General features: G+C 42.7%; 2 protein-coding genes across 8 annotated transcripts in view; one reads left to right on the top strand and one right to left on the bottom strand.

Annotated features, from left to right (window-relative positions):
- The window catches only part of cicb (capicua transcriptional repressor b), a 53,842-nt gene extending 37,604 nt beyond the window's left edge, over positions 1 to 16,238 (top strand). For 2 of the 4 annotated variants that reach the window (XM_037785323.1, XM_037785322.1), the window contains 14 exons: positions 96 to 274; positions 639 to 777; positions 2,147 to 2,244; positions 2,364 to 3,378; positions 3,481 to 3,620; positions 3,764 to 3,924; positions 7,821 to 8,011; positions 9,113 to 9,577; positions 9,671 to 10,029; positions 11,244 to 11,401; positions 11,501 to 11,661; positions 11,904 to 12,038; positions 13,177 to 13,308; positions 14,056 to 14,345. In XM_037785323.1, the coding sequence (XP_037641251.1) occupies positions 96 to 274; positions 639 to 777; positions 2,147 to 2,244; positions 2,364 to 3,378; positions 3,481 to 3,620; positions 3,764 to 3,924; positions 7,821 to 8,011; positions 9,113 to 9,577; positions 9,671 to 10,029; positions 11,244 to 11,401; positions 11,501 to 11,661; positions 11,904 to 12,038; positions 13,177 to 13,308; positions 14,056 to 14,345 (3,623 nt within the window). Of the gene's footprint in view, positions 1 to 95; positions 275 to 638; positions 778 to 2,146; positions 2,245 to 2,363; positions 3,379 to 3,480; positions 3,621 to 3,763; positions 3,925 to 7,820; positions 8,012 to 9,112; positions 9,578 to 9,670; positions 10,030 to 11,243; positions 11,402 to 11,500; positions 11,662 to 11,903; positions 12,039 to 13,176; positions 13,309 to 14,055 lie in introns of all 4 variants that reach the window. The other 2 variants (XM_037785327.1, XM_037785324.1) reach the window with 2 other exon arrangements.
- Positions 16,239 to 16,387: 149 nt separating this feature from the next.
- On the bottom strand, positions 16,388 to 24,349 carry znf526 (zinc finger protein 526). Of its 4 annotated transcripts, none has more exons than XM_037785331.1 (8): positions 23,811 to 24,349; positions 22,228 to 22,687; positions 21,912 to 22,078; positions 19,964 to 20,059; positions 19,052 to 19,869; positions 18,823 to 18,958; positions 17,177 to 18,733; positions 16,388 to 17,036 (listed from the first exon to the last, which is right to left on the bottom strand). In XM_037785331.1, exons 2-8 carry the CDS (start codon positions 22,565 to 22,567, stop codon positions 16,869 to 16,871), a joined length of 3,282 nt encoding a protein of 1,093 aa, XP_037641259.1. In that variant the 5' UTR covers positions 22,568 to 22,687; positions 23,811 to 24,349; the 3' UTR covers positions 16,388 to 16,868. The 4 variants fall into 4 exon arrangements, with proteins under 4 accessions (XP_037641259.1, XP_037641258.1, XP_037641256.1 ...); XM_037785330.1 differs by having other exon boundaries at positions 16,388 to 17,042; positions 23,804 to 24,344; XM_037785328.1 differs by having other exon boundaries at positions 16,388 to 17,042; positions 23,811 to 24,344.
- Positions 24,350 to 26,541: the final 2,192 nt, after the last annotated feature.

Raw genomic sequence — 26,541 nt, 5'->3', positions numbered from 1 at the left:
ATACAACATACACATTTATATTTTTGTAACATGTCATTCACAGGATTCTTATTCTCTCCAGTCCTTTAACAGTCCTCTTTTTGCCCCCCTGATAGAGCCCCACTCTGTGGAACTGAAGGGAGTTGGTCCAGGTCTGGCGGGCGTGTCTGAAAGGGGCACAGGAGAAGGTCATGTGGGCCAGCTCACCCGTCCCCGAGCCTTCTCTCAAAGTGCCATGCACAGCCTGGAGCGCAGTGACCGGGGTAATACACAGGCCCTGGCAGAACTGGCACAGGTAAGAGAGGAGCACAGCTCATAGACAAGGAAAGTTGATTTTGTAATCCTCAACTTTGCATATTGTAAATTGGAGACCATTATCACTGCTGGAGACATGAACAGTACTCTACTGCTGCTTTTGTAAACATGACTTGATTAAGAAATAAAAGCTAGTTTGTTTTCCTTTGGAGTCTCTGCAACAGAAATAGTTTTTTCTGGCAGATTTGTGTTTCACAAACAACATTTTTTTTTTTAACATTGTGGCAGTGGAGAACTAGGCATTTTTCGGTGATAAGATCTCTCACATTTGACATAAAATCCACAGACACACTGACCTGTTTCAAAAGCATCTCTGCTACAGGCTCTTTAATCTTTTTTTCCAGATGTGTGGGGATGGTGGCGGTCAGTTTTCGAGTCATGCCCCACCCTTGTCACGGTCCCAGCGGGGGGTCAGCGAGGACATGACCAGTGATGAAGAGCGCATGGTCATCTGTGAGGAAGAGGGAGATGACGATGTCATTGGTGAGAAATCAGACCTACTCTGCTCATGAAGCCGAATGTTAGATTAGTAGGTCTGTCAACTGATTAAAATATTTAATTACACGATGGTCCATAGTTAATCGCAAATTAATTGCACATTTTTTATTTGTTCAAAATGTACCAGAAAGGGAGATTTGTCAAGAATTTAATACTCTTATCAACATGGAAGTGGGCAAATATGCTGCTTTATGCAAATGTATGTATATATTTATTATTGGAAATCAATTAACAACACAAAACAATGACACATTTTGTCCAGAAACCCTCACAGGTACTGCATTTAGCATAAAAATATGCTCAGATCATAACAAAGCTTCACTCTATTTTTAAAACTGATTCCGCTACAACCTCAAAATTGCAAGTTGTGTTAATGCGTTAAAGAAATTAGTGGCGTTAAAACGAATTTGTGTTGTTATCGCATTAACTTTGACAGCCCTGTAGATTAGATTTATTAAAGTGTTAGTACACTGCTTCCTGTGCCGATGGGCCACTTTGTAAATTTCCAGCAACTGCATGTGGAATACTTATTCAGTCAATGGTACAATAAGATTCTCAATCAGAAGTAATAGATAATGTCTGCAGTGATGTCTTTGTGTCACGTCACAGAAGATTTGGTGAGACCGTCATGAGGTCTTTTTTTACGTTGTGTGGTTTCATCTATTCTCTCTGCACTGCTTCTTCCCTACTTCTTAATCCCCTGAGATCGACGCTGTCGTATACGACAGAAAAGTACTCTAGTTACTATTTTTAGAATACCTCCGGAACGCTGCGGTGTAGAGACTTACTTTAACTTGCAGCTGCTTCGTCACCATCGTAGCTTTCTAATGAGGGTGAGGGTGCGATATATTCCTTTCAGACGGTTTGTAATCCAGCTTGGAACAACAGTGTTGTTTCAGAGACTTCATAAAAGTAATAAATCCAACAATGAAAGTCTTCTGTGAGTATTTACTGTATTTCATTTTCGTTTTGTTTTTTCTCTTGTCTTTATGGTCATACCAGTATTTATACATTCATGTGACATCACTACAGCATACATATTCTGATAGCCCAGTTTGTCATGGAAAAAAATACATAAATGTCATGATTGTGCATTACAGTGTTGAGATTCTATCTCAAGTATTACAAAAGGAGACCAGGCGAACCAGAAATAGCAAAAAATGGCTTTGACCTCTGAGGGTTAATGTAACTAATGGGGCTAAATTGTGTCCAGTTTTTGACCACTTCCATGTTTGATTTTAAAGATCAGATGCTATTAAGAGCTGATTCAGACACTAAGTACACCCTGACTTGATTGGATTATAAATTGCAAGGATTGTCAATTGTAGCTGTAGTGTATTTTTCTTTCCCACAGAGGACCCTTATCCTAGCAGTTCCATAGACCTCAAGTGCAAGGAGCGGGTGACTGACAGCGACAGTGAGAACGGTTCTGGCGACGAAAGTGATCGGAAGGTAACCGGCTTGAACAATAATATTTCTGCTCTTATTGAGCTTTTCAATGTATCTTGTTATTGAGGGCAGTTGTTTTATAATGTCAATAACTGCATCTGTTTGTCTGTCTTTCTTTTCAGAGAGTTTTTGCTCCAGTCATTTGCTCCTCTGCATTATCATCTTCCTCACACCACACCCCTCATGGCAGGAGTGTCTCACTGTCGTCTTACCCCAGCAGCAAGCGTTACGATGAGGGAAGATCAGGAGGGGGAGGTTTTTCAGATCACAGGAGGAAGGATAGAGGAGAGGGAGAGGGTAAGGACACATTTGGGGGTGATGGAGGAGGAGGAGTGCAAGCCACGTCTCTCTCCCTTACTTCTGGCCAGTCAGTCATCTCCACTTCTACAGCTGGAGGGTATCTTTCCTCATCAGTAGGTTCACTGGGGGGGAACCAACTCCTGGGCATTGGCGCTGTAAGGATGGCATCTACGGTGGTGACCAACGTAATGCGTCCTGTTATCAGCACGCCGCTCCCCATCGCCAGCAAACCCAGGGATGGAGGCACATCCAGCCCGCATCCGCCAGAGAGGAAGTCCCTGACTCCCCATCAGCAGCCACATTTTCTGATTGGTTCAGGAGCAGGAGGCGGGATTCCAGCCACGGGGGGTGGGTACTACTCTTCATCATCACCTAATCCTTTAGGTGCAGGCGTGGGCCATGGTGGTGTAGTGACTAATTTGGTGTTAGGAGGGGCTCTGTCTGCTCAACCTGCTGTACAGCTCATCACCCCCTCCCACCACCCTCAGCCCTCCCAGCAGCAGGCCTTTCCCTCCTCCGCTGTTTCAGTACCGCATAGCCAAACCAACGGGCCGCTGCCTTTGTCCCTGCTTCAGCCCCAGTTCCTTCCCGCCTCTTCCCTAGCATCCCCCGGGGGTAAGGCCATCACACAAGTCCAGTACATCCTGCCCACCCTACCTGCCAACGCCAACCCCAAGAGTCCGCCTCAACAGCTCAGCCAGCCAACTAGTTTCTTCAACCTGCCCACAGCTCCACCCACACACATGTCCCTGGCCAATGGGAAGCAGCAGGGGACAAGTCCACTGACAGGATATACGTCCAGCTCAGCAGTGGGAGTGGTCAGCCCGGGAACTAGAGGTGAGAGTTTAAGAACGGCAGTCATCATTAGTACAGTCATGACAAGGTGCTATTACTCCTAATAAAATAATCATTCTCCCTCTTTCTTTGCCTTTGCCTCAGTGCAAACACAGTCTCCAGTGCTCCAGGGCAAAATGTTTGTTCCCATGGCAACAGTACGTACAGCGCCAGCCCCTGCCCAGCAGTTTCCCATTGTGGCTCCACCTCTTCCGGTCCAGAACGGTGCTCAGACGGGAAGCAAGGTCAGTGAGCACTTCACTGGAGACATATGAGAACTTTATAAAATATGTATATTTTTTTCAGTAATGTTAGTAAAAAAAACAAATTAACTAACCACTTGTATTTGTCTTATTCTTTTCTTTATGGCTTCCTCTTTCCATGACAGATCATCCAGATAGCTCCCATGCCTGTGGTCCAGTCCCAGCTGCCTCAAGGTGGAGCAGTCCACGCTGCCAGCCCCTTCCCTTTAACAATGGGCACAGCTGCTGTGGTGGCTCCAGGATCAGCCCCCTCCCAGGCTGTACTCCTGCCACCAGCTCCTACCAGGTAGAAAATAACAAACAAACTAAAATGAAAGAATGAATATGGATCCTACACCTCTTGAACCTACGACACCACCCTTTTGTGCTTTTCATTTTGCATTGGGGCATAAATTGCCTACTTTATAACATCTGGCAAGATATATACACAGACCACAACAGGAATACTACGTCACATAACAATTTTCAAGTATCCATAGGCTCATAGTCTGTGCTGAAGTGGTAAACGTCACCACTTTGGTGCACCAAAATAAACAAAACAAAGAGTGCAGATTAGTTTTCAGCCCCAACAGTTATTCTAAATTGACTGTGAAATGCTTTTCTGTAATTGCCTGCCTAGCACCCTTTTTATTTTCTAAACCCACCCACCTGCCACTGAAAGAAGGCTATAAAAAGGCTCTTTCAGACATGCACTTCATCATGTAAATGTGTCATTTCAGCATGTTGCTATCATGTTTGAAGTATTTTGTGTTTTTCAGAACACAAAATGTTATGATCCAAACGTGTGACTTGTGCCGCCTTCTTAAGATAGCTGTGTAATACATTTTAAACGTCAGCCCAATTATCATTACTTGTGCGCAAGGAAATTAAATCTGTTTAATATACCCTTTTACAAACAAAATACTGTACATGAGCCAAATTTAACGTAGGAAGATTAGGAGTAGGAAGATTTATTTTTTATTTTCTCTTGCATTGCAAAGGAAAAGAGATCTGCCTCGGAAAATCCCATTGATCACATTGCCAGCCAGTTTGCTCTAAATTTTCAGCTTCTTTCACTCGAGATGCTTAAAGGATGGAAATCCAGCAAATGTCGTTTTGTGTAGCACACAGTTCTTATTAAACCTCCTAGACAACATAAACACACCCACATACCTGAGGCCTCTGACCTCACGACAGAGGCCTCAATGGGAATCAACCCAAGTCTATGACGTAAACTTGCTAGTATTAAACCTGCAGTAGGCAGAATGTTTTTGGCATCATTGGGCAAAACGTCCATAATAACCTTTCAGCATATTGAAATTCAAGTGCTCTGAGAGATAACTAGACTTCTGCACCTCCTCATGGCTCTGTTTTCAGGCTTTAAAAAATCTATCCCGTGACAGGAGACTTTGGCCAATCACAGGTCATTTCAGAGGGAGAGCGTTCCTATTGGCTGTTCATTCAACGGAGGCAGCTGTAAATCACTCACGAACTCCGATCAAACGGTCAAACTAGGCAGCGCTGATCAAATATGAATCAATATTCTGTTATTGTAATGCCTATTTCTCTCCTCAAATGTTTTCAGAAACATCTTGTAGTGCACTGTTTAGCTGTAAAATGAGAAAGTTTGCTCCGACTGGTGGGCGGTGCTTCGTATTTCCTCAACTGATCTCAACATGGTGGCCAGGTCACACACACTTCTAGCTTTTTGGAGGCCCTGTGCGCAATCTAGTTTTTTTGACCAAATGCTACTTTTTACACATAAAAATATATTTAAATTGAACTTAGCTGCATTGTTAACATCAAAACAAACATGCAAATGAATTATTGATGAAGTTCTTTTAGTTTTGTATTCAACATAATACCGTAATAATACTCAATGAAATGTACTGAAACAAATTTATTATTTTGGCCGGTAAAAAAAATATGCTCGGCCGGTGAATTTTTTCATCCACCAGTTGGCTGGTCAGTCAAAAAATTAATTTCGGACACTGTGTGTTGTCTAATGAATTGTGTATCTCTCTCTTTAAAACTCGAGTTGTAATGCTCCATAATAGAGACATCTATCTTTGAGAGCCCAAAAGCTGTTTCTTTAACAGATAGATGAACCCAACAAGGTTACAGATCAGATGTCTGAAAGGGGCTATAAACAAATTATGTGCCAGTAAAGCTTGACTCAGCTCTGACGAACAGGCGCCCATTTGTGAACATATGCCAGCATCACTCATCCTCCCCTGAGCTACTGTGATCTCAGTAGTGGTTCCATCATTTTCAGTTTCTTTCGAGTTTACGTGAGCCAAATATTTGTTTCTGTATGATATAAAATCCCACTGATGACTTCCATGAAAGGATTCACATAGTGCTTCAGACAAAGATTTGGATAAGGCGTGCTGTTTGCATGTCCTGTGTACATGCTCCAGAATAAATATTTAGAAAAGGAAGTTCCAACACACGAGCAAACATTTGAAAAGACGGACCAGCTTTGATCATCGTTATTGTTTTGATGCTGTTCTTTCTATTGAAGCAGCATTTTTTGTTATTAAATAAGAGACAGTAAGCCACTAATGGATCTTACAGTGATTCTGAATTTCCCTAAAACTAGCAAACATCCCCTAACCAAAGATAATTCCCCTGCAACCATCTTAGATTGGAAATTGGGTGAAATTGGTACAGAAATAATGTACTTACCCCAAAAAGAGAAAGCAATCAGAACGAGTGTTTACATGACAATTTTCACCCATTAAAAGTTTTATTCAATTCCAGAGAATGAAATACTTTTCCAAATGGGCCGGTTTATGCCTATCAAAGGTTTAAACAAGGCAGTTTTATTCTGAGTGGACTTTTAATTAGGACTGCACGATATGCAGAAAATCTTATAACTGCGATGTCGTTGTTCACTATTGCAAAATATGACTAGCGATAAATAAACAAATATTGACATGTGCATATTAGCTATACTTATGTCAGCCTGGTTGTCTTTAAATTCAGAACCGGATAAGAATTGAATTGTATTTTAAATATAACTAGGTTAAATGTTGTTTCTAGAGCAGCAACAGGAATGTTCATAACAGCAAAGTCACCATATAAACTCAATAATATCTCACTGAAAACAAATCTAAAATGTCAATAAAATAAGAATGAAGAACACAGACATCAGTCAGTATCAGTCATTCTTCCTCCCTCTGCTGATGTGATTCACTGCTGCAGGTACCGCTGATAGAGGGAGGAGAGGCTGCTTTGTCTCAGCCAGCAGATAAGTTTACTAAGATTTGTGTCAAGCAACGACATACGGACAGCTTTTGTTTTAGTTCATATAGCCGAGGATTACGTTGTGCCTATACTTTAATAACACGGAGGCTTCGTAATCTGCAACAAGATGGCCTCCATCCTTGTCAACAACAGCGCATCACCGCTTAACTCCTTCCATTCCACCTTTCACAATAAAATCCCCGGACACATACACTGAAACACTGCTTACTAAAGGGAACTTAAAGTCATTCAGAGCCTTCACTAAAAAGCAAGAGGGATAAAAAGCTCCATGTAAACACAGATAATATCATCTAATGATGCTTTTGCTGATTACTGTTTAACAGAAGTTGTTATCAAAATATATGTATTTTCCTTGTAGTTTATGGATATAAGAAACTCCAGTTACATTCTGATACTTGATAAATGATACCATATATAAGGAAGTTGAGTTGTTTCTTATGACAGGAAAGCATAGAGAGCAGACAATACGAGAAACAAAAACTCCAGCAGGGGTGCAGCTGTAGCAGTGCAGCTCTATTCTGGATGTGTTAGTCATGCTGCTGGTGGCCCAAGTTGCCTCTGCCTGCCACCCCCACACTACCTCTCAGCTCCTAACACACACACACACACACACACACACACACACACACACACACACACACACACATATATAGCACTAGTCATCCAGTGCTGCTTGCTGTGATGTACACTCACCCACTGACCCTCACTGCAGCACTTCTTTGTTTGTCTTCCTCTTTCCTTCTAATCATGTCTCTGTTCCCTTCATTTTTGTTCTGGCTCATTATTGTACAATAACACCTTCCGTCACCTTTCTTCACATTTTTCATTAAAACAATTTAATCTTTCCTTCTTCACTCTCCCTCTCCTCATTTTTAATCCTTACATGTCTCTCCTCTAATCACCTCTTCCTTTTTTCTCTACGTCCTCATCCAGGATCACCTATGTTCAGTCCACTCCAGGGGTCCCATCCACTCTGCCTCTGGTCTCCACGACAACAGGCTCTTCCACCACCCAGCAAGCCCTGTCGGTGTCTGGATCTGCATATGTGCCATCGCCCCTGGCAACACTCGGGTTCACAGCCATCGCACCACCTGGACAGACGCTGGTTCAACCACTGATTGCAGGTCAGTGCTGTGGAGAGCTTATTGGTTCCATTCTTTATATACTCATTCTGTGTTTTTAAAGTCTTGTATGAAATGAGCTGTATGAACTACAGCAGTGGTAGGCAAACAGTGGTCTGTGGGACAAATTCAGCACCCCAACAAAATTGTTGGTCCCCTTGACAAATTCCATTTCATAGCTTACAGTAAAACTTGTTTCATGTCTTTTTTTGTTTGTTTTTTTAATAAATCTACTGTAGATAACAATGTTAAAGAGGACCTATTATGCTTATTTTCAGATCTATACTTGTATTTGGGGTTTCTACTAGAACATGTTTACATGCAGCTCCGCTCTAACTAGCTTTGTTTGGGGGCGTCCAAAACTTGCCGCTAAGCAAAGTGTGTTATTTGGTGACATTATCACGTTATGGAAGAAAAGGCAAGAATTCAATTTAGCTTGCTTGACCAAAACCTTTGTGTTAACAAGTTTCATTCAACCATAATCAAAATGAGCCAAGGTTTTATCATATGTGGATAAACTATCAATTACATCTCTAGTCTCATAATGCAACACAGAAACATACAATATATGAGTGTTTCTTTGCCAAATGAGTATTAACATAAGCTGCTTTAAGTCTGCTAGCTCAAACATACTGTGAACAAATCCAGATCCAGTTCTAAAACAAACAGTTTTAATTCTTACATGATATAAAATTAATAAACAAACAAAAGGAAATTAAAAGAAATTGTAGGCTTGTTTCTACTGCGCCTGGAAAACATTTGCGGCCCATAGTTTAACTTGCTTGTTTAATTGCTGACCCCTGAACTACAATATCCACATTTATCTCTTGTTTGAATACATTTACAAACATTTGTTTTGACAAAGTCTTTGGTGGTCAGTAGTTTTTGATGTGATGTGTGTTTTAACCAATTTCAGTAGCACTAGTTAGATACCTCACAGTTTCAAATCTGGACCGACAGTTGTCAAGAGAGACTGAATCACCAATTTGTTATATTAATCGACAATAAATAACCGATATGGACATTTATTGATGTGAAAATGTTATGCATCTGTTACAGAAAATAATATTTGGCCTCTATTATTGTCGTGTTTCCTTCTTCCAGGTCAGCCACCACTCCTAGCCACAGCTCAGTCCCCACAGCCCTCCGCCCCAGCCTCAGGCTCCGGGGGCCAGATAGTCACCGCCATCTACCCTTCTTCATCTAGTGTCACTATGGCAACAGGGGTGGTCTCCATGACAGCCGTACCCCCCAGCGTGGTCTACTCCGTCTCCAGCCCTTCCAGCGCTTCCCCCCACATCCTGTCCAAATACACATTAACCCCCACCACAATCACGCACTCACATCCGCAGCCCCATCCGGACAGACAGGCAGACAGGCACCTGCCTCCGGACAGACCTGCGGATCGACAAACTGACAGACTGGCTGAGAGGCAGGCGGAACTGCTGACGCATTCGGACAGACATTTGGAGAGGCAGACCTCCAGCAGTATCAGCTCAGTGGCACCTCCCAGTGGCTCAGCTGTGTCCATAAGGCCCTGCAGTCCTCCACTTCAGATCCAAATACCTGGTATGTCTTGTTTTTACAACACCTGATTGACATGGTTGTAATATGTAGGGAATTATTTTATTGATATTATATTTTAAACTTTCTGTTTTACAGGCAGTACACCAGGTACACCCAAACTAACCCAGCTTCCAGTCAGGACCCCTCAAAAGGTGAAGGCAACAGTGGCAAACATCCCCGTGGGCAGCTATGAAGGAGGAGGCCGAGGAAAAGAGAGAGAAAGGGAGAAAGACAGGGAGCGAGAAAGGGAGAGGGAGCGAGAGAGGGAGCGAGAGAGGGAGAGAGAAGCTGCAGCCACTAGTCGCTTCTCCTTTGACTCTGAGCTGGCGGGGCAGACAGGGTCTCCATCAACACATTCTGCTGAGGAGCCGCCGTCCTCCGACAGACCCCTGGAGGGCTCCAGTGCATCAGACTCCTCTGACACACGACACAGAGAAAGCACAACGACCAAAGAGGTGAGAAGAACATCACACACTGGCTTTCAGCTCTAACATAACTAGGGGTGGAGAGAAAAGTCAATTCACCTCGTGATTTTTTTGTTTGTTTTTACAATTTTTAAATCAATTTTTTAATGCCAGAATCAATACATTTGCTTCATTTGAGTCTATACCGAGGTAGAAAGAAGTCACCGCTTTTATTGTTGTAATCAGAGTAACGTGACGTCATATCCATTCCGTATCTGTCAACCAAAACAAACCACAATGAGCCAAAATGACAAAGCAGAAAACGGCAGAGGGCCTGCTTGGATACGACCTGCACCCTCACATTTTAAGTCCAAAGTGGTAAACATTACACATACAGTAAAGGTGGGTTTCACACATTGCCAGGAAAAGCAGAGCTAGACATGATGGCTAGAGCTGCATTCTAACTCTGTCATGGACAGGAAACATTATCGTATTGCGGTAACGTGCGGTCAAGCCAGCCGTCACTCGCATCTCCGTGGTCAAGTCAGCCGACACTACAACTGTAGAGCACCCGTATACTGACATTTATGTTAATTGCAGTCAAACGGAGCTGACCATTGATGTATAAAGAGAAGAGCTGACGGGGAGAGCTAGAGACGAACTTGGCGAAGTTAGCGGAAGTATACACGTGTGACTACGTCCGGTTTTCAAAATAAGGTGTTAACAAAGGGAACCGTATATACAAAACACATATATGGAAATAAGATTAATTAGAATATATTCACCAGAAGTATAAAACATTACATGTACCTTATAAATTAAAAAGAACATACCACTAATTTGTGAGGGAAATGTCTATTTTTGGGTTGCTGGAAAAAAATTATAAATAATGCCTGATATACAATGACTGATATATTTGACTTCAGGACATCATACATGCTGCAAATCAAACATTTGTATGTATTAATTTAGATATTTTCCAAATTAAAAGTCCCTAGAAGTGTATGATTCAACTTTTTCCTGTGGTATAAAAGTTAACAAAAATCGCAATAAATTATAATATCGAATCACAATACTTTTGGAATGGCAATGCTTAAAAATAGCAATACATATCAAATCGGCACCCAAGTATCATGATAGTATCGACTCGGGAAATAGGTGTATCGTCCCAGCTCTAAACATAACAAGAGGAAACTTCCCAGTTGTTGTCGACGCATAACATCAGTGACTTGTATAAAATACTTAACATTGACATTTCTGTGCAGGCTGCATGGAAGGAGTCCCTCCCCTCCTCACCTCCCCCGCCTCCATCAGCCCCAGAACCCACCCTGCCACCCCCACAGACTGACAAAGAAGGTCCTCCACCCAAAAAAGTCAAAATCCGCCCACCACCACTTAAGAAGACGTTTGACTCGGTGGACAAGTGAGTTAACACCTTCATGAATCTTCTGTGTAAGGTTGCAGAAATGATTGATGGGCGGTGTATATATACTGTGTATTGTGTGTGTGTGTGTGCGTGTTGGTCTGGCAGGGTGCTGTCAGAGGTGTATTTCGAGGAGCGCTTTGCCGAGCTGCCAGAGTTTCGGCCTGAGGAGGTTTTGCCTTCGCCCACCCTGCAGAGTCTGGCCACTTCACCCCGCGCCATTCTGGGCAGCTATCGCCGCAAGAGGAAGAACTCTACAGGTTTCATTCTCATGCTACTCTGATTAAATGCTTTTATACTGAGTACTGTATGATAGCTGCAGTCACTGTCATGAATGTGCAGTCATCTGGTGAACAGCAAATAGTTGCTGCTGTTTATGGAAGCAAAGGTTGAACTATCTCTAGCATTTATTGACTTTAGGGCACATGATGCTCCGTACAGGTTTTCAGGATGAATCCTGATAAATAAGCTGATTAAGTTTGTTTCCTCTGTGTGCTTCCAGATTTGGACTCTGCCACTGACGAGCAAGTCTCTCCTAAGAGAAAGAGTCGGCGGCGTTCAAGCTGCAGCTCGGAGCCCAACACGCCTAAAAGTGCCGCTAAGTGCGAGGGAGACATCTTCACCTTCGACAGAGCAGGTAACACACACACAGGGAAGAAGGGCAGGGAGTCTAAATGTATTTAATTTCAGGTAATTATTTTCTTGTCTTTTCATTTTGAGTTCTGGGTAGGTGATGTGTGTCATAGCAGCGTAGGTTGAGGGGTTTGAGCTAAAGTAGAGCTCTTGTTCGTGTGATTATTGTTTTTTGTAGTGTTTGTACTTTACTTACATTGTAATATTTTGAATCTCTTGTGTCTTAATGACCTCAAATTCCCCCTCCATAGTTGGCTTTATTTTAGTTACTCACATCTTGGTGAGAATCTGATATACATATTTTCAAAAGTGATTATTTTAATGAGTAAAAACAGTAAGAAACAGGCTAACAACACAAAGATTCTTATTGCTATTGTTATGGAAGTAAACATCCATATACCTGCAGACCACAGGTGACTTACTAGTGACCCAGACTCTGCACGGTGCATTACAAAGTTTTTAATTCTTACTTTTTTTCCTTTTTCTTTTTTTCCCCAGCAATAAAAACACAAGATGAGATAATGTAGTAAAATATGTCAAGTAGGCATGTTTGTTGCAAAGAAAAATTGAAAGATGCGGTTGAAAGCTCTGGAAAATACATACTAAGTGGGACCTTGAATAAAGATTTTTTTTGTCAAACTGATGTTAAAACCGGTTTGAAAATCTAAAAATATCTGAGCCAGATAAGAATCACTGACTTGATGAAAGGTTTTACCCGCTGCTGTATTTTTCCTGCTTGGTTGGTCCTACCTGTCTGGGTGTATCAACGATGACGGGGCCTGAGGGGACAAAGGCCCTGTTCAGACATGGCATTAACAAGTCTTGGGTGATCCGATCACAAGTCGACAGATCTAAGTACGTCTGTTCACATTTGGGTTTAGAATGCGTCTCGAGTGACCGCTTGTGTTCGAATCTCACTGAGAAAATGGACACTTCGGACCACATCTGAATGTGGTCTGAGCGAGCGGATTTCAATGCGTCTTGGGTGCATTCACACCTGTACTCGGAGCTGTCCACTTTTGATCGGATCATCCAAGATGCATGATAATGCCAGGTCTGAACAGGGCCATGAACAGAGATGATTATTATTGTAACTAGTTTCCTGAAGACTCATCCTCTCCACCTGTTTGTCCCTGACCCAGCCACAGACGGAGAAGACATCCTGACAGATATGGAGTTTGATAAGGTGCCGTACTCCTCCCTGCGACGAACACTGGACCAGAGGCGAGCGCTGGTCATGCAGCTGTTCCAGGAGCAGGGCTTCTTTCCATCAGGTAAGACACAAACACACACACTATATATTAGGGCTGTCAAAGTTAACGGGTTAACGCAAATTCATTTTAACAGCACAAATTTCTTTAACACGTTAATGCAATCGATCTTTCGGAGGTTTTACCGGGTTCAGTTTTAAAGCTAGAAAAAAGATACTGGTATCATATGAAATTAGAAAACCTAAGGAATCCATGTCAACCAGGTCATATAGCTTGTAGCGAAGGAGGCTAAATAACGCTCCAAATTTGCGCTAAATCTTGGCGAGTCATGGGGGTCCCTTGACCTGAAAATGAGTTCTTTGGGTACCCACGAATCTCCCCTTTACAGACATGTCAACTTTATGATAATCACATGCAAAATTATCCGCTAAGTTACAGACGTCTCTTTCCCAATGTAAGTCTATTGAAAAAGTATTTTTGGGCCCAACGGCATCACGTGACGGACACGGAAGCTGTAGTACCGCCAGTTGGCCACTATGTAAAATTTGCTTCAAAGCTCGGCGCTCTTTCTGGGGGCTTGGGATGAACTGATTCGTATTTGATGGTCAAAGGTCACTATGATCGCACAAAACATGTTTTTGGCCATAATATTAATTCATATGTTAATTATGACAAATGTCTAACAGGATCAAATTATCAAGTTATGACAATTTGGACAGACATGGATGTAAACCACTACTTGACTGGTTTGTTAAGGCATACAAGCGCAAGGCGGTAATTCTAGTTTTTCTGTTGTCATTGTGTTTCCAGCTCAGGCCACTGCAGCCTTCCAGACAAGATACTCTGATATATTCCCCACTAAGGTGTGTCTGCAGCTGAAGATCAGGGAGGTCCGGCAGAAGATCATGCAGACGGCTACCCCCTCTGACGTCTCTAGTTTAGGCATCCCCGACTCGCTCGGCCCCCTCCCTGGACCTTCTGGCTCCCAGTCAGGAGAAGGATCGATGAGAGGAGGGGGGGACCTGCAGGATGACGACGTGGATCAAGGGACAGAGGGGAGCCCAGAGGATCCTCGGGATTCACAGGACTCTTCTAGATGAGGGATGCCGACAAATTAGCTTGACCAATCAGTGACTGTTGAAGTCACACCTTTCCACCCCCTATATGCTTTCACACACTTCTTTTAATCCACACTCTCCTCTGGTCAGATCCTGATTTCTTTCCATCCTCAGCAGAGAACCTGTGAGGTTGAGAGATGTTTGTATGCAATGTTGGGCCTTTTTTTTTTGGTAATGTGTGACCCTTGTACCAAAAAAAGGACACATGAAAAAAACAGTGGCACAAAAACTACTACATAACGCAACCACAATGCACACACACACTCTGCAAACTCTTAATTCCCACACTTGAAATTCGCACTCTGTATTAACCACCTTGGAGAAAAGCTCCCATCGATGCCAGTGAACGAAGGACCATCGTGTACAGCTGCACTCATTTGCTTGTTTCTTGTTTTTGGACGGAGCGACCTGCTTAACCCATTACGAGACGGTGAAAAAGTCAGCAGTTTTAAAACAACATTATATGTTTTGATATTTGTTTTTAATAGCGTTAGAGCAGTAAAAGCAGTAAGTATTACTGCTTGAAGAACAACCTGTATTTAGACTTATCCGTTGTAAGCTTGTGTCTTGTTTCTGCTGACATTAGGGGGCTGGGCCCTCAACAGCCGGAAACAATTTGATTCAACGCGAGAAACTCGTTACTGTGGACCTGGAAAGATCTTTTTCTCCGTTTTATTGCTCACATGTAGACCTTCAGAGGAGGTCTACCAGGAGTGACTGAAAAATTGACTGAAACTCAAGTGGACTTCTGGCAGTGCCATCATTCCTGCAGTTACCTGTCTGGCCAAGTCCTCCCTTCTTGCGACTGACCCTAGCACATGCCAGTAGGAAGGAGCCGAGCATTCCTGTGCCTCTCAATCGCTAGCCATGAAGGAAGGAGGTGGGTCAGAGTCAACGGGCACATCCTGGCTCTTAGTCGTAGAGGACAGGCTGATAAGGCCTTAATCCTCTATTGCCAAGCAGTTTTATTAACTTTTTTAAAATAATTTGATTTGTATTTAACATTGTCATATTCAGTTTGTTGTTGTACTATTCCTATGGTTATTATTATTATTATTATTATTATTATTATTATTACTACTCCTCATATCATTGCAGTGAACTCTGGTCCTTAGTTTTGTTTTCATTGCTGGCAGATGTTTCCTTCATTCCCGCCAGCTATTGTTTTCTTTCTTTTTTTATAATTTTGGAGGCAGGTGAGAGAAGCTGCTCCACACCTGTACAGTTCCTCCATTGTAGTCTTCCCTTGACTGGCCTCTCACCTCAGCAAGGACCTGCGGTGCAGTTATTTTTCATTTCAAAGAGGACGATAAACACAACGTGGACCTTTACATTCTTTCAGCAGTAGTAAGCCGTATGTTTTTAGGGCAACCCTGTATGCCTCCGTGTCCCCTCGCTAAGTTTGATTCTATAGCCTCAACACTTGTACATCTCCTTCCTCCACCTCTTTCCTTCCCTCCTTCCTCCCTTTGTCACTTTATTGCTCTCTCCAGACCTCCTTTTTAGGCAGGCAGAGAGAAAACCGGGGGAAGCGAGGGGAGGGTTGATGAATCAAAGAGAGCTGGTAGGATCTAATACTGGTTGTGTCTTTGTGCAAGACTTGGTTGTGTTGTAAATAATTACTGTAGAGTCAGTAGACTCATTATGTTATTGATAAGGAAAAAATCTGTCATTGAACATAAGTTGACTTTTAAGACACCCGTTGCCGAAGGTAAAACACATGAAATGGAAAAAATAATAAATATGGCTATTAATGTTTTTTGTGTTATACTCCTTGTTTTGCTGTTCCAGTATACAAGAGAGGAATTTATATGAATAATTTAAGTTTGTATCTGTATCTTTCAGTATGCAAATAAAAATAGGTGTTCAATTAAAGTGGTCTTATCGCTGGCAATGTGAAAAACGGGTTTTCCTTAAGCAGAGATACAAACCATCGTTCAAGGTTATCTAAAATGAAGCATCTTTTTGTCCAGCACCTTTTTAAATGAAAAATTAATTAATTTCACATCATCTCTACAGTGTAAAGTTGTGCCTAAGGTATGTCGACTTTAATATATGGTTGTGTTGAGTGAGAGTGTGGGTTACAAATGTTTATCACCTTGAAAAAACATTTATTGATTTCATCTATTTACAACAGCACTCGCAAACCTTTAAACCGAAGAAAAATCACATCCATTTCATATAAATGATAAAATTTAGCGTACAAATGTCATCTGAGGCACAACCAATGGTCCTTACTTATAATCAATGCCATACCCTTCATTTTAGTATGCAATATTTCAACAGACTCTAAACTGATCCCTCTCAGCTTTGCAAAAGAGAGAAGATGAATTACTTTGGCCTTGACATTTTATAGCATTCTTGTCTAGTACATAATAATCTGGTTCCAGTAAGTCTGAATACTCAGCCTCTCAGTAGTCATTCAGTCTTTGTAAGAGTCAGTATTAAGATTAATACTGAACTCATCAATTTGGCAGAATAATGTTAGTTTTTGTCCACTTCAACTCAGAGGAGCTGCAGTCCTTCCACGGCGACCGTGTCCATGGCGAGGCCGTTCTCTAAAGCGGTGTGATAGATCTCCAGGGCCTGCTCCAGAGGCAGCACTCCTCCCTCGCTGGTCTCAATGATGGCGATGGTCTCTCCAAACTCATTGCACATGATGGTCGGGGTGCCCTGTGTCTTGAGAGGAGGAAACAGAATTAGTTCACCTAACAGAAGAGATTACACAGACACATTAAATGTCATCCTCTTCCTGATTTGAACGGTTTAAACATGTTTGTTTAGGGATGAGCGAGAAGGATATACATTCTGACCTGCTGAAGATCTGAGGCTTGGATCTGGATGAGCTGAGTCTGCCCGTTAGTTAGTTCCACCGCCGTGGCGTCCACCACGGCCACGGCAGAGCTGGTCTCCATGGCGGCGTGGGCAGCGGCCTCTTCATCCAGCCTCTGCTGCCTGGCGTGGGTCTTTTTGTGGTTCCTCAGGTTGGAGAAGGTCTTGAAGGCTTTGCCACACTGCGGACACACGTGCGGCCGTTCGCCCGTGTGTGTTCGGCGGTGCTCAGCCAGGTGCATACTCTGGATGAAACCCTTTCCGCACACTTCGCAGCGAAACGGCCGTTCGCCCGAGTGCGTGCGCAGGTGCTCGCGCAGGTGCGTGTTCTGACGGAAGCGTTTGCCGCATACACTGCAAGGAAAGGGGCGCTCGCCGGTGTGGACTCGCTGGTGGAGTGCGACTCCGGAGGAAGACACAAACAGTTTGCCACAGATTGGACACTGGTGGGCTTTGGGCCGCTTCCCGGCGGCGCATCGCGGCCGCCCGGGGCCCAAGGCGAAGTGGCTCAGTCTGTGAAGACGCAGGTTGGCAGGAGAATTGAGCTTCTTCCCACAAATATTACAATCTAGACCCCCCCGCGCAACACTGGTTGAATCCCCCTCCGCTGAGGTGGAGGGCTCTGAGGTCAGATCTTTGCCCGGCTCTGCTCGGTCGTCTGTCTCTTCTATCCGCACTTCTATCTCTGTTCCAACCAGGTTGGGGTGCCGCTCCAGACAGTGGCCGTCCCGTTGTCTCCTGGTCAGGAAGCCAGCATCACAGTAGGGACATGGGTAAGGGGCCGGAGCCCCCGGGTGTTGAGTGTAGCGATGTGCTGCTAACTTGGTGGGCCAGCGGAAGGTGGCGGGGCAGTCTGGGCAGCACAGCGTCGCGGCGTTGGAGTGCAGCAGGCTGTGCTGACGGAGGTTGGAGGACTGCGAAAAGGAGCGGTGGCAGACATCGCAGCGGTACGGCCGCACGCCGGAGTGGATGAGATTGTGCCTCATCAGATTGGCCAGAGACGAGAAGGTTTTGCCGCAGTCGGAACACTGGAAGGGCCGCTCGCCGGTATGAGTGCGGATGTGGTTGCGCACGTGGATCTGCTTCTTAAAAGACTTGCCGCAGATGCCACAAACGAAGCTGCGCTCGGTGACGTGGGACTTGCGTCGATGGTGGATGAGCTGCAGCTGCGAGGTAAAGGTCTTGGAGCATGAACGACACGAAAAAGGCCCTTTGACTCCTGCGCCGGCGTCATTCAGCGGAGCAGGTTTGGTAGCTAAGCCAGACTTGGTGGCATCCTCCACCTGCTGGGGGTCATTGGTGTTGCCTTCAAGTGGGGCAGACACCTCCATGCAGTTGTCCTCCCCTTGCTTCTCCACTTCACCTCCTTCCGCTTCGCTCTGAGAACTCTCTATCGGATCTACTCCCATTTTTTCCATCTCATCCTCTGTGAGAGGAGCCAGCAGGTTGATCTTTGCCTCGTCGGTGTGGGAATTCTTCTCCCTTGCTCTCTTTAGGATGGCAAGAGCAGAGAGAGATGCTCTTATTGGAGCTGAGACCTGAAAGGAAAACAGCAAGCATATGTCAAAGTTGAAATGTCATGCTAACTTGAGACACAATTGGGAGGGGAATATACTTATTTTACTACCGTGGAGACGGGGGCGGGTGTGTCCGATGAGTCGCGGTTGAGGTGGGTTCTGCGGTGGTAGAGGTACTTGGTCATGTTGGTGAAGGTTTTGTTGCAGAACTGACACTTGTGAAGGGGATCCGCAGTGTGGGACTTCCTGTAAGGAAACACCGAAAGAAAAAGATGAAACAATGAATCAAAAGTTCACATCAGCTGTGTCACAGTTCCGTAGGCTGCCGTGGTGTTCTACCTGTGCATGATGAGAGTCATCTCAGTGGTGAAGCCGTTGCCGCAGTCCACACACAGGTACCTGGCCACGCCCGAGTGTGTGCGCATGTGCGTCTGCAGCGACGTCGCCTTCTTGAACACCTTGCCGCACTCCGGACATTCGTGCGTGCCCTGCTCGTGCACGCGTTTGTGAGCGGCCAGCCGGTTGACGGAGGTAAAGGTGCGGTTGCAGAGCTCGCACTTTTGGGACTTGGCCCAGACCGCTGTTTTCTTCTCCGCTACTCTAACCCTAATGTCCTCCACCTTCTCCGTGATCTCTTCCCTCCCTCCTCGCGCCTCCTCGAACCCGCTCATGACGCCGGGCTCTCCGCTCTCTTTGTCCTGACCCAGGAAGTGCTCTCCCTGGTGCTGGAGGAAGTCCTCCGGGGTCTGGAAGAGAAGGGAGCATTCTGAGCACTCGTAAGGGTGGATGACCACCACCTCTGTTGGTTGCTGCTGCTGCTGGGTGTCATCCTGGACACCGGGGGCCAACCTTATCTCCAGTGTCTGGACGCCGTTCTCCAGGACCCCTAGCTTTCCCAGAGAGCCTCGGGCCACAGCGGGCAACAGATGGGGCAGCTTGGAACGGCGCTGACTGGGGGCAGTGGAGATATCCGCCAAAGCTTGAGCTGTGAGAATCTGCAGGTGCATGGTGGCCGAGCCCGGGGTCGCTGTCACTGGAGGCATCAGGGCGTAGCGGGAGGATGTGGCAGGTTTGGAGACAGACTGACGTTTCTTCTGTTGTTGTTGTTGTTGTTGTTGCTGTTGTTGCTGCTGCTGCTGCTGCTGCTGAGCGAGCACCTGGAAAATACACACAGGAATGTAGAAACCTTAAAACCCTTCATCTAATTCTCATTTAATTCCTCTGTTGTGAGGTGTTTACAATCCCAAATACCTGTGCCAAGATCTCCCCGGCCTGCTGCTCACTCAGTACGTAGTTCTGCATGTTGTGCAGTGGAGTGACGGTGCCATCAGGCTGCAGCACATACTCCTGTTGCAAAAAAAAACAAAAACATAGCTTATTACATTTTTATATTCAGTGAATGTAGTGCGACAGAAATGATGTTTGATCGTTGCTCTTTAATGTAGAATAGCAAAGACGCTAAGAGTTCAGTGCCGTTGCTCTGATTCATGTCTCGTAGTTGATGATCAGATGCTTCGGAGACTAGATGTCTGCCGTTCGGTCGTGACGCCCATTCAAACTAGTGTTTTCTAGAATTACAGTGCAGTTGCAGCCAACCCAATCTGTGCTGGCCTACACAACCCAGATTCACTGAGATGATAAATGTTTCACTTTGAATGCGCTGAAGAGCATTTAAGGGCCTGACCCAAATGGAATGAATGCAAAGTCAGAAACTGCCAAGTGTCTTCACCAGCCAGAGATTTTGAGCTGTGCATGTGAATGACTCAGCACAGCGGAAAAATTTATGAGTAAATTACAGCCGTTACTAGATTTACTGCTCAAATTTACAGTTGTTCCACTGGCAACTTCACTCTATAATGAGATGTAACTCAGTATAATCAAGTGCCTGCACTCCCAATAAAGATGACAATGCACTTCACATTCAGCATGAATCTAATTAAAGGATGTGAATGAGTCTGCAGAATATAACCTACATCAGTGGTTCCCAATCTATTTTCTTTGAAGCCCCCCCTACTTTTATCTAAGATCTTTTTTTTGTAATGACTTAATTAATTTACTATATTAGAGTGAGAGCCAAAATAGATTTTTTCTTATTGTGGTTACATAAATGTAATTTATGGTGTTGTTATATTGCTGCTAGACCGCCCCGTTAATACAGATGTGTGCCTTGCTTTGTCTGCGTCAAGCAGGAGAGCAAATGGGTTTTGGACCGTAGTGAAAATGCTGCTTTTGAAAGGCTAAACGCCAACAAATATGGATTGAAGCTGAATATTTTGTTAAACATTAAAGCTGCAGTGGGTAGAAATGGAGAAAATCTGATTAAAAAAAGTTATTTTTATAAAACGGTCGCTATATCCTGACAGTAGTGCATGAGACAGGTAATCTGAAGAAAAAAATATCCTAACGCATCTGCAAGATTTCACAGACCGGAGGAAAACAACCAATCAGAGCCGAGCTGGTGCCTTGCCGTCTCTGAGCAGCTGTCAATCACTCACAAACTCCGATCAAACGGTCAAACTAGGCAGCGCTGATCAAATATGAATCGATATTCTGTTACTGTAATGCCTATTTCTCGCCTCCAATGTTTTCAGAATCATCTTGTAGCGTTCTGTTTAACTGTAAAATGAGAAAGTTTGTGACCCGGCAGCTATGCTGAGATCAGTTGAGGAAATACCGAGCAGTACCAAACAGCCAATAGGAACTCTCTCTCTGAAATGACCTGTGATTGGCCAAAGTCTCCCGTCACAGGCTAGATTCTTTAAAGCCTGAAAACAGAGCCATGAGGAGGTGCAGAAGTCTAGTTATCTCTAAGAGCACTTGAATTACAATATGCTGAAAGGTTATTATGAATTTTTTGCCCATTGATGCCAAAAATATTCTGCTTACTGCAGCTTTAACTACTGTTTCCCAATATGCATGTTTTATTCATCGTTGTTACAGCGCAATAACATGCTGTTGGTACAGCCACATTCAATTAAGGAAGAAGCTTATTTTAACAAATTAATTGTTACCCTGTTTCCTAAAGGGTGTGGCACCAACAGTTTGTTGAAAACCTGCACCAGTCGGTTTATTAAAATACCAAAAATTGTGACGAAGACAGACTAGAATACCGCGGTATGTAAGGTAAATTAATATGACTTTCCAAATTAGAACAAAAAAGGTTTTACAGTTATTCGTAAGTTAAATAAGTCTCCCTTACCACAGTCTCCGTGCTGCTGTGTGTGCTGCTCCTGCTGTGAGTCCGCCGGTGCTCCAGCCAGGTCTCAGGTGAGTCAAACAGAGCCAGACAGTCAAGACACTGGTACTGAACAGGTCCTGACATCTGACCCTCGGACCCTTCTTCTGTCTCCAAAACCTCACACAGCTCTGGAGAACAGTCATACACACAGTCTTTCATATTTCTATTCAATATTTTTTATTTAGTCTTTCATGCACTTCCACAGAATCATGTTGCATCATACACAGACTATCCCACTGCACACTTTTTCATGCTTGCTCAAAATACACAATCTCACCTTGATGCTCCACCTCCATCCCCGCCTCTCTCATGTGCATCTCCTGGTGCTGCAGCAGCTCCTCCGGGTTCACAAGGATGGCGGCGCACTCCAGACACTGGTACTGCTGGGCTTGCCCCATCTCTGAGATGCCCTGGATCGTCATCATCTCGCCTACCTCCCCTTCTCCTTCTCCCTCTACGCCGGTGTGGATCTGCTGGTGGATCAGCACATCCTCGAGGGTGTTGAAGAGCTGGTGGCACTCACTGCACATGTACTGGTGCTCCACATACACATCCTCTGCTGCCTCCTCATCCTCCTGCTGCTGCTGCTGCTGCTGCTGCTGCTGCTCCTCGGCCATGCTGGTACTCTGTGTGTATTCTCTTATGTAGGTTGTATTATAAAAGATGAGGTTGTTGAACTGAAACTTCAGTGCTGAGTCCAATGAGGGAAGACTACTTTTGTCATCCAGAAGGCACACCTGTGATAAACAACAAAAATAAAATGTCAACATGTAAGACAAGGCAAGGCAGCTTTATTTGTATAGCACATTTCAGCAACAGGGCAATTCAAAGTGCTTTACATAAACATGCAAGAACATTGTGCAAAAGAAATTTAAGACATAATTAAAACAGTTGTAAAAACATAATAACATTCAATATTAGAAAATAAAAACAAGCTAAAAATAAAAGCTAGGATAGAAGCTAAAATAGAGTAAAACACACGAGTAAAAGTTATAGTGCAGTATAAAATCATTATCTGGTTTAATTAAAGGCAGCCGCAAACAGGAAAGTTTTAAGCTTATAATAATATAGTAATAATAATAATATACTATGACTTTTATGATATTTTCATAACAGTTTTTATGACATTGTTTCTGACTTTTTATGACATATTTTGCCATGGTATACTCTATTATTAAATGTTTTATATCATGGCATTTTTTGTGACAAACTATATTATTTTTTTCATGGCATACTATATTATGACTTTTTTATGATATTTTTATGATATTAAAATTGGACTTTTCATGGTATACTATACTATGACATTTTTATGATATAATATATAATATCTATTTTATGACTACTACTACAACAATCACTACTGCAACAACTCGTAAAACAAGAACTACAACTTCTACAACTACTACTGCAACTTCTACTACTATTTATATATAATATTTGGTGCATAAAAGCTGAATGCTGCTTCTGGATGGTTCATAACATAGCAGAAGATCAGAAATGTCCCTAAACCATTTAGTGCTTTGTAAACCAGCAGCAGTATTGTAGTATGTACTGTGTTGTTTGAGGCTAAAACCTGAACAGTATCACTATTAAATCAGCAGCTATCTAGCAGCCATCACATACAGTTTCTTGTCATTAATGCATACCGCCACACTAAAGAGCCCCAGCAGTGTTTATATAGATATAACAGAGCAGTCTGCTGGTAGACAGGTGGAGGCCTTGTGATGCTAACCATGCTACCATCCCTCACTACCTCACTAATCATCCTGCGCCTCCATAAGGAGCTCCATGTCTGTGTTCACAGTGTGTGATGGCAGATGGAGAGCTGTTGGCGGCGCTCCCTCGGATACCTCAGACCTGTTTCTGTCTCCGGTCTCCGCGGTGTCCTCCCGGTGCTCCCCGGTCCGTCGGGCGGTGTCCTGACGGCGGCGCTACCCGCTTCTCCCCGCAGCTCTCCGGCTCCTAACCCGGGCCCTTCTTACCCCTCTAGTTACCTCTCATTTACTGTCGTCGGGACGATCCCCTCGTGTAGTCATCTCTCTTCGTTTCAGCACCAAGTGATGCGTCTGTTTAGTTAGTTAGTCCCCTTGTCAGCATCGGTGGAAGTGGAGAAACACAAATATGAGAAGAGTCTTTTGGAAAATAGCGTTTCATAGCGTGAAATAAAGCGTTTGCACGTTGATCGACTCCATTCTTGTGAAATGAAGCCCCGCCCCAATGCGGTAGTCTCGACAGTTCAGAGCCTGTGATTGGACGGGCTGGCTGTCAATCATACACTGGGCTTTACTGATGGGTATTGTAGTTTTTTTTGTCGATTTGTTAGATTACAGTTTTCCCTAAACCCCTTTAATCGTTTTTTTTTGTTTTTTTTTATTCAGTTTAACTTTGAGTTCTGCAATTTAGCTACTTAATGTGCTTTTTTTTCATTTTTTTTTTCAAAATTTATTTCAAACAACCTGCAGCTTTGGAGCCACATGTGGCTCTTTAGGTCCTCTCCAGTGGCTCCCTGTGGATTTATAAAAAATGGAAATGAATAACTGTTTTTTGTTTAATTTTTCATTTTTATTTATCATTTCTGTAGGTCTATGGAGTATTAGGGCCAAATTGAGGAAAAAAAAAAAATCGGAGATTTCGAGAAAAAAGTCGTAATATTATAAAGTAGTAATTTTACGTGTTATTTTTTTCGGTAAAGTTATGACTTTATTCTTGTAATATTACAACTTTTTCTCATAAAGTTATGACTTTATTTTCGTAATATTACGACTTTTTTTCTCGATAAGTTATGACTTTCATTTTCGTAATATTTCAACCATTTTTCTCGTAAAGTTATGACTTTATTCTCGGAATATTACGACTTTTTTTTTGTAATATTAAGACTTTATTCTGGATATCTTAGATTTTTTTCCCTCAATGTGGCCCTAATACTCTGTAGTACATTTGCACTTTGGCCCTCACTGTATGGACTTATATACTATATACTTAGACTATAAACTGTGTTACCTTCATCACAATGCTCAAATGTTGAGCGGCTCCAGAGAGATTTTTTTTTTTATTTTGCCTAAAATGTCTCTTTTGGTAGTAAAGGTTGCTGACCCCTGCCCTAAACTCTTTAACTGTTTATTTTATTTTATTCAGTTTATTCAACTTTGAGTTCTGCAATTTAGCTACTTAATGTGCTTTTTTTTTCGAACATGTAGAATACAATTTTTTTTTTTTTTAAATAAAGAAAAAGAATGATCATACCAACAAGTGGACAGTCAGAAACAAGTAGTATTTACATACAATGAAAAGCATAAGAAAAATAAATTATCAAACACTTGAAACCTTGATTTACATATTCGAAAAGGAGTGAGAAGAAGTATAAACTTATTTAATCCCACCCCTTCTCCATAAGTCAATTATTAATTATTAACCAGCTTCCTTATTGAGCCATACATACACTCTAATTAAATTTTCTTAAATTTGTCTTAACTATAATTATTATTATTTATAATTATTCTAACTATAATTATTACCTTTAATCTGTGTCATACAGACATATAAATTAATTACTGATATAATTATCCTTATCAAAATATAAATTTGTTATAAATCCAGAATACCAATTCATTACTTATAATATAACTTAATCACAATACCAATTCATATCTTTTTCTTTGGCGGATGTCTTTCTTTTTCAGCGTCATTTAGGGCTTACATATATTGTTACTTTGTTACATCACACCAATTCTGGCTTCACTTCATTGGCTCCTAGTCTCTTTTAGAATTGATTTTAAAGTGCTTTTAATCTCATATAAAGCTCTGAATGACCTGGCACCGGAGTATATAACTGAGCTCCTCACACGGTACTGTTCAAACAGGCCCCTCAGGTCTGCCAGTCTGGGTCTTTTAACTGTTCGAAAGACCAGGTTAAAAACAAAAGGTGATCGAGCTTTTGCAGTACTGGCTCCCTGACTCTGGAACAGTCTTCCACTGAGCATTAGATCAGCACACTCTGTCACGACTTTTAAATCCAGTCTTAAAACTCACTTTTATAGAATGTTTTTTTCCAATCAGCTGAATTTTAGTCTTTTGTATGCTTGTGTGCTGATGTGCATATGTAATTGTATGAATATGTATAATGCTATTTTCTTTATTTTCCCATTCTATTGTTTTTTTAAATTTAATTATTTATGTTTCATTGTATTCTGCTGTCTAGGATGTGAATTTCCTTGTAAAGCACTTTGTGCTTTGTGCTTGAAAAGTGCTCTACAAATAAAATTATTATTATTATTACTTTGTTGGTTTAAAAATTAATAAATTAATATTATGTTAGTTATTATGTCCATGCATATCTCAACTTTAAAGTATTATTACAATATGGACGAAAAAATCACAATTGTAATGCCTTGTTATTAACAAAAACTAAGAGAAGAGAACACATCAGTCCTGTCCTAGCTACTTTACACTGGCTTCCTGTTTTACTATTTCTACTGTTCTAAAATGTTTTATTATTTTTATCATGATTTTGTTGACTCCATGCACTGCTCTTGCTGCTTGCACTTTGAACTGCAACTCCTGTATGAAATGTGCTATATAAATAAAGTCT

Source organism: Sebastes umbrosus, chromosome 11 (genome assembly GCF_015220745.1).
Source record: "Sebastes umbrosus isolate fSebUmb1 chromosome 11, fSebUmb1.pri, whole genome shotgun sequence".
NCBI classification, from domain to species: domain Eukaryota; kingdom Metazoa; phylum Chordata; class Actinopteri; order Perciformes; family Sebastidae; genus Sebastes; species Sebastes umbrosus.
The sequence above is the reverse complement of the archived record's forward strand: the minus strand, read 5'-3'. Positions and strand labels throughout refer to the sequence as shown.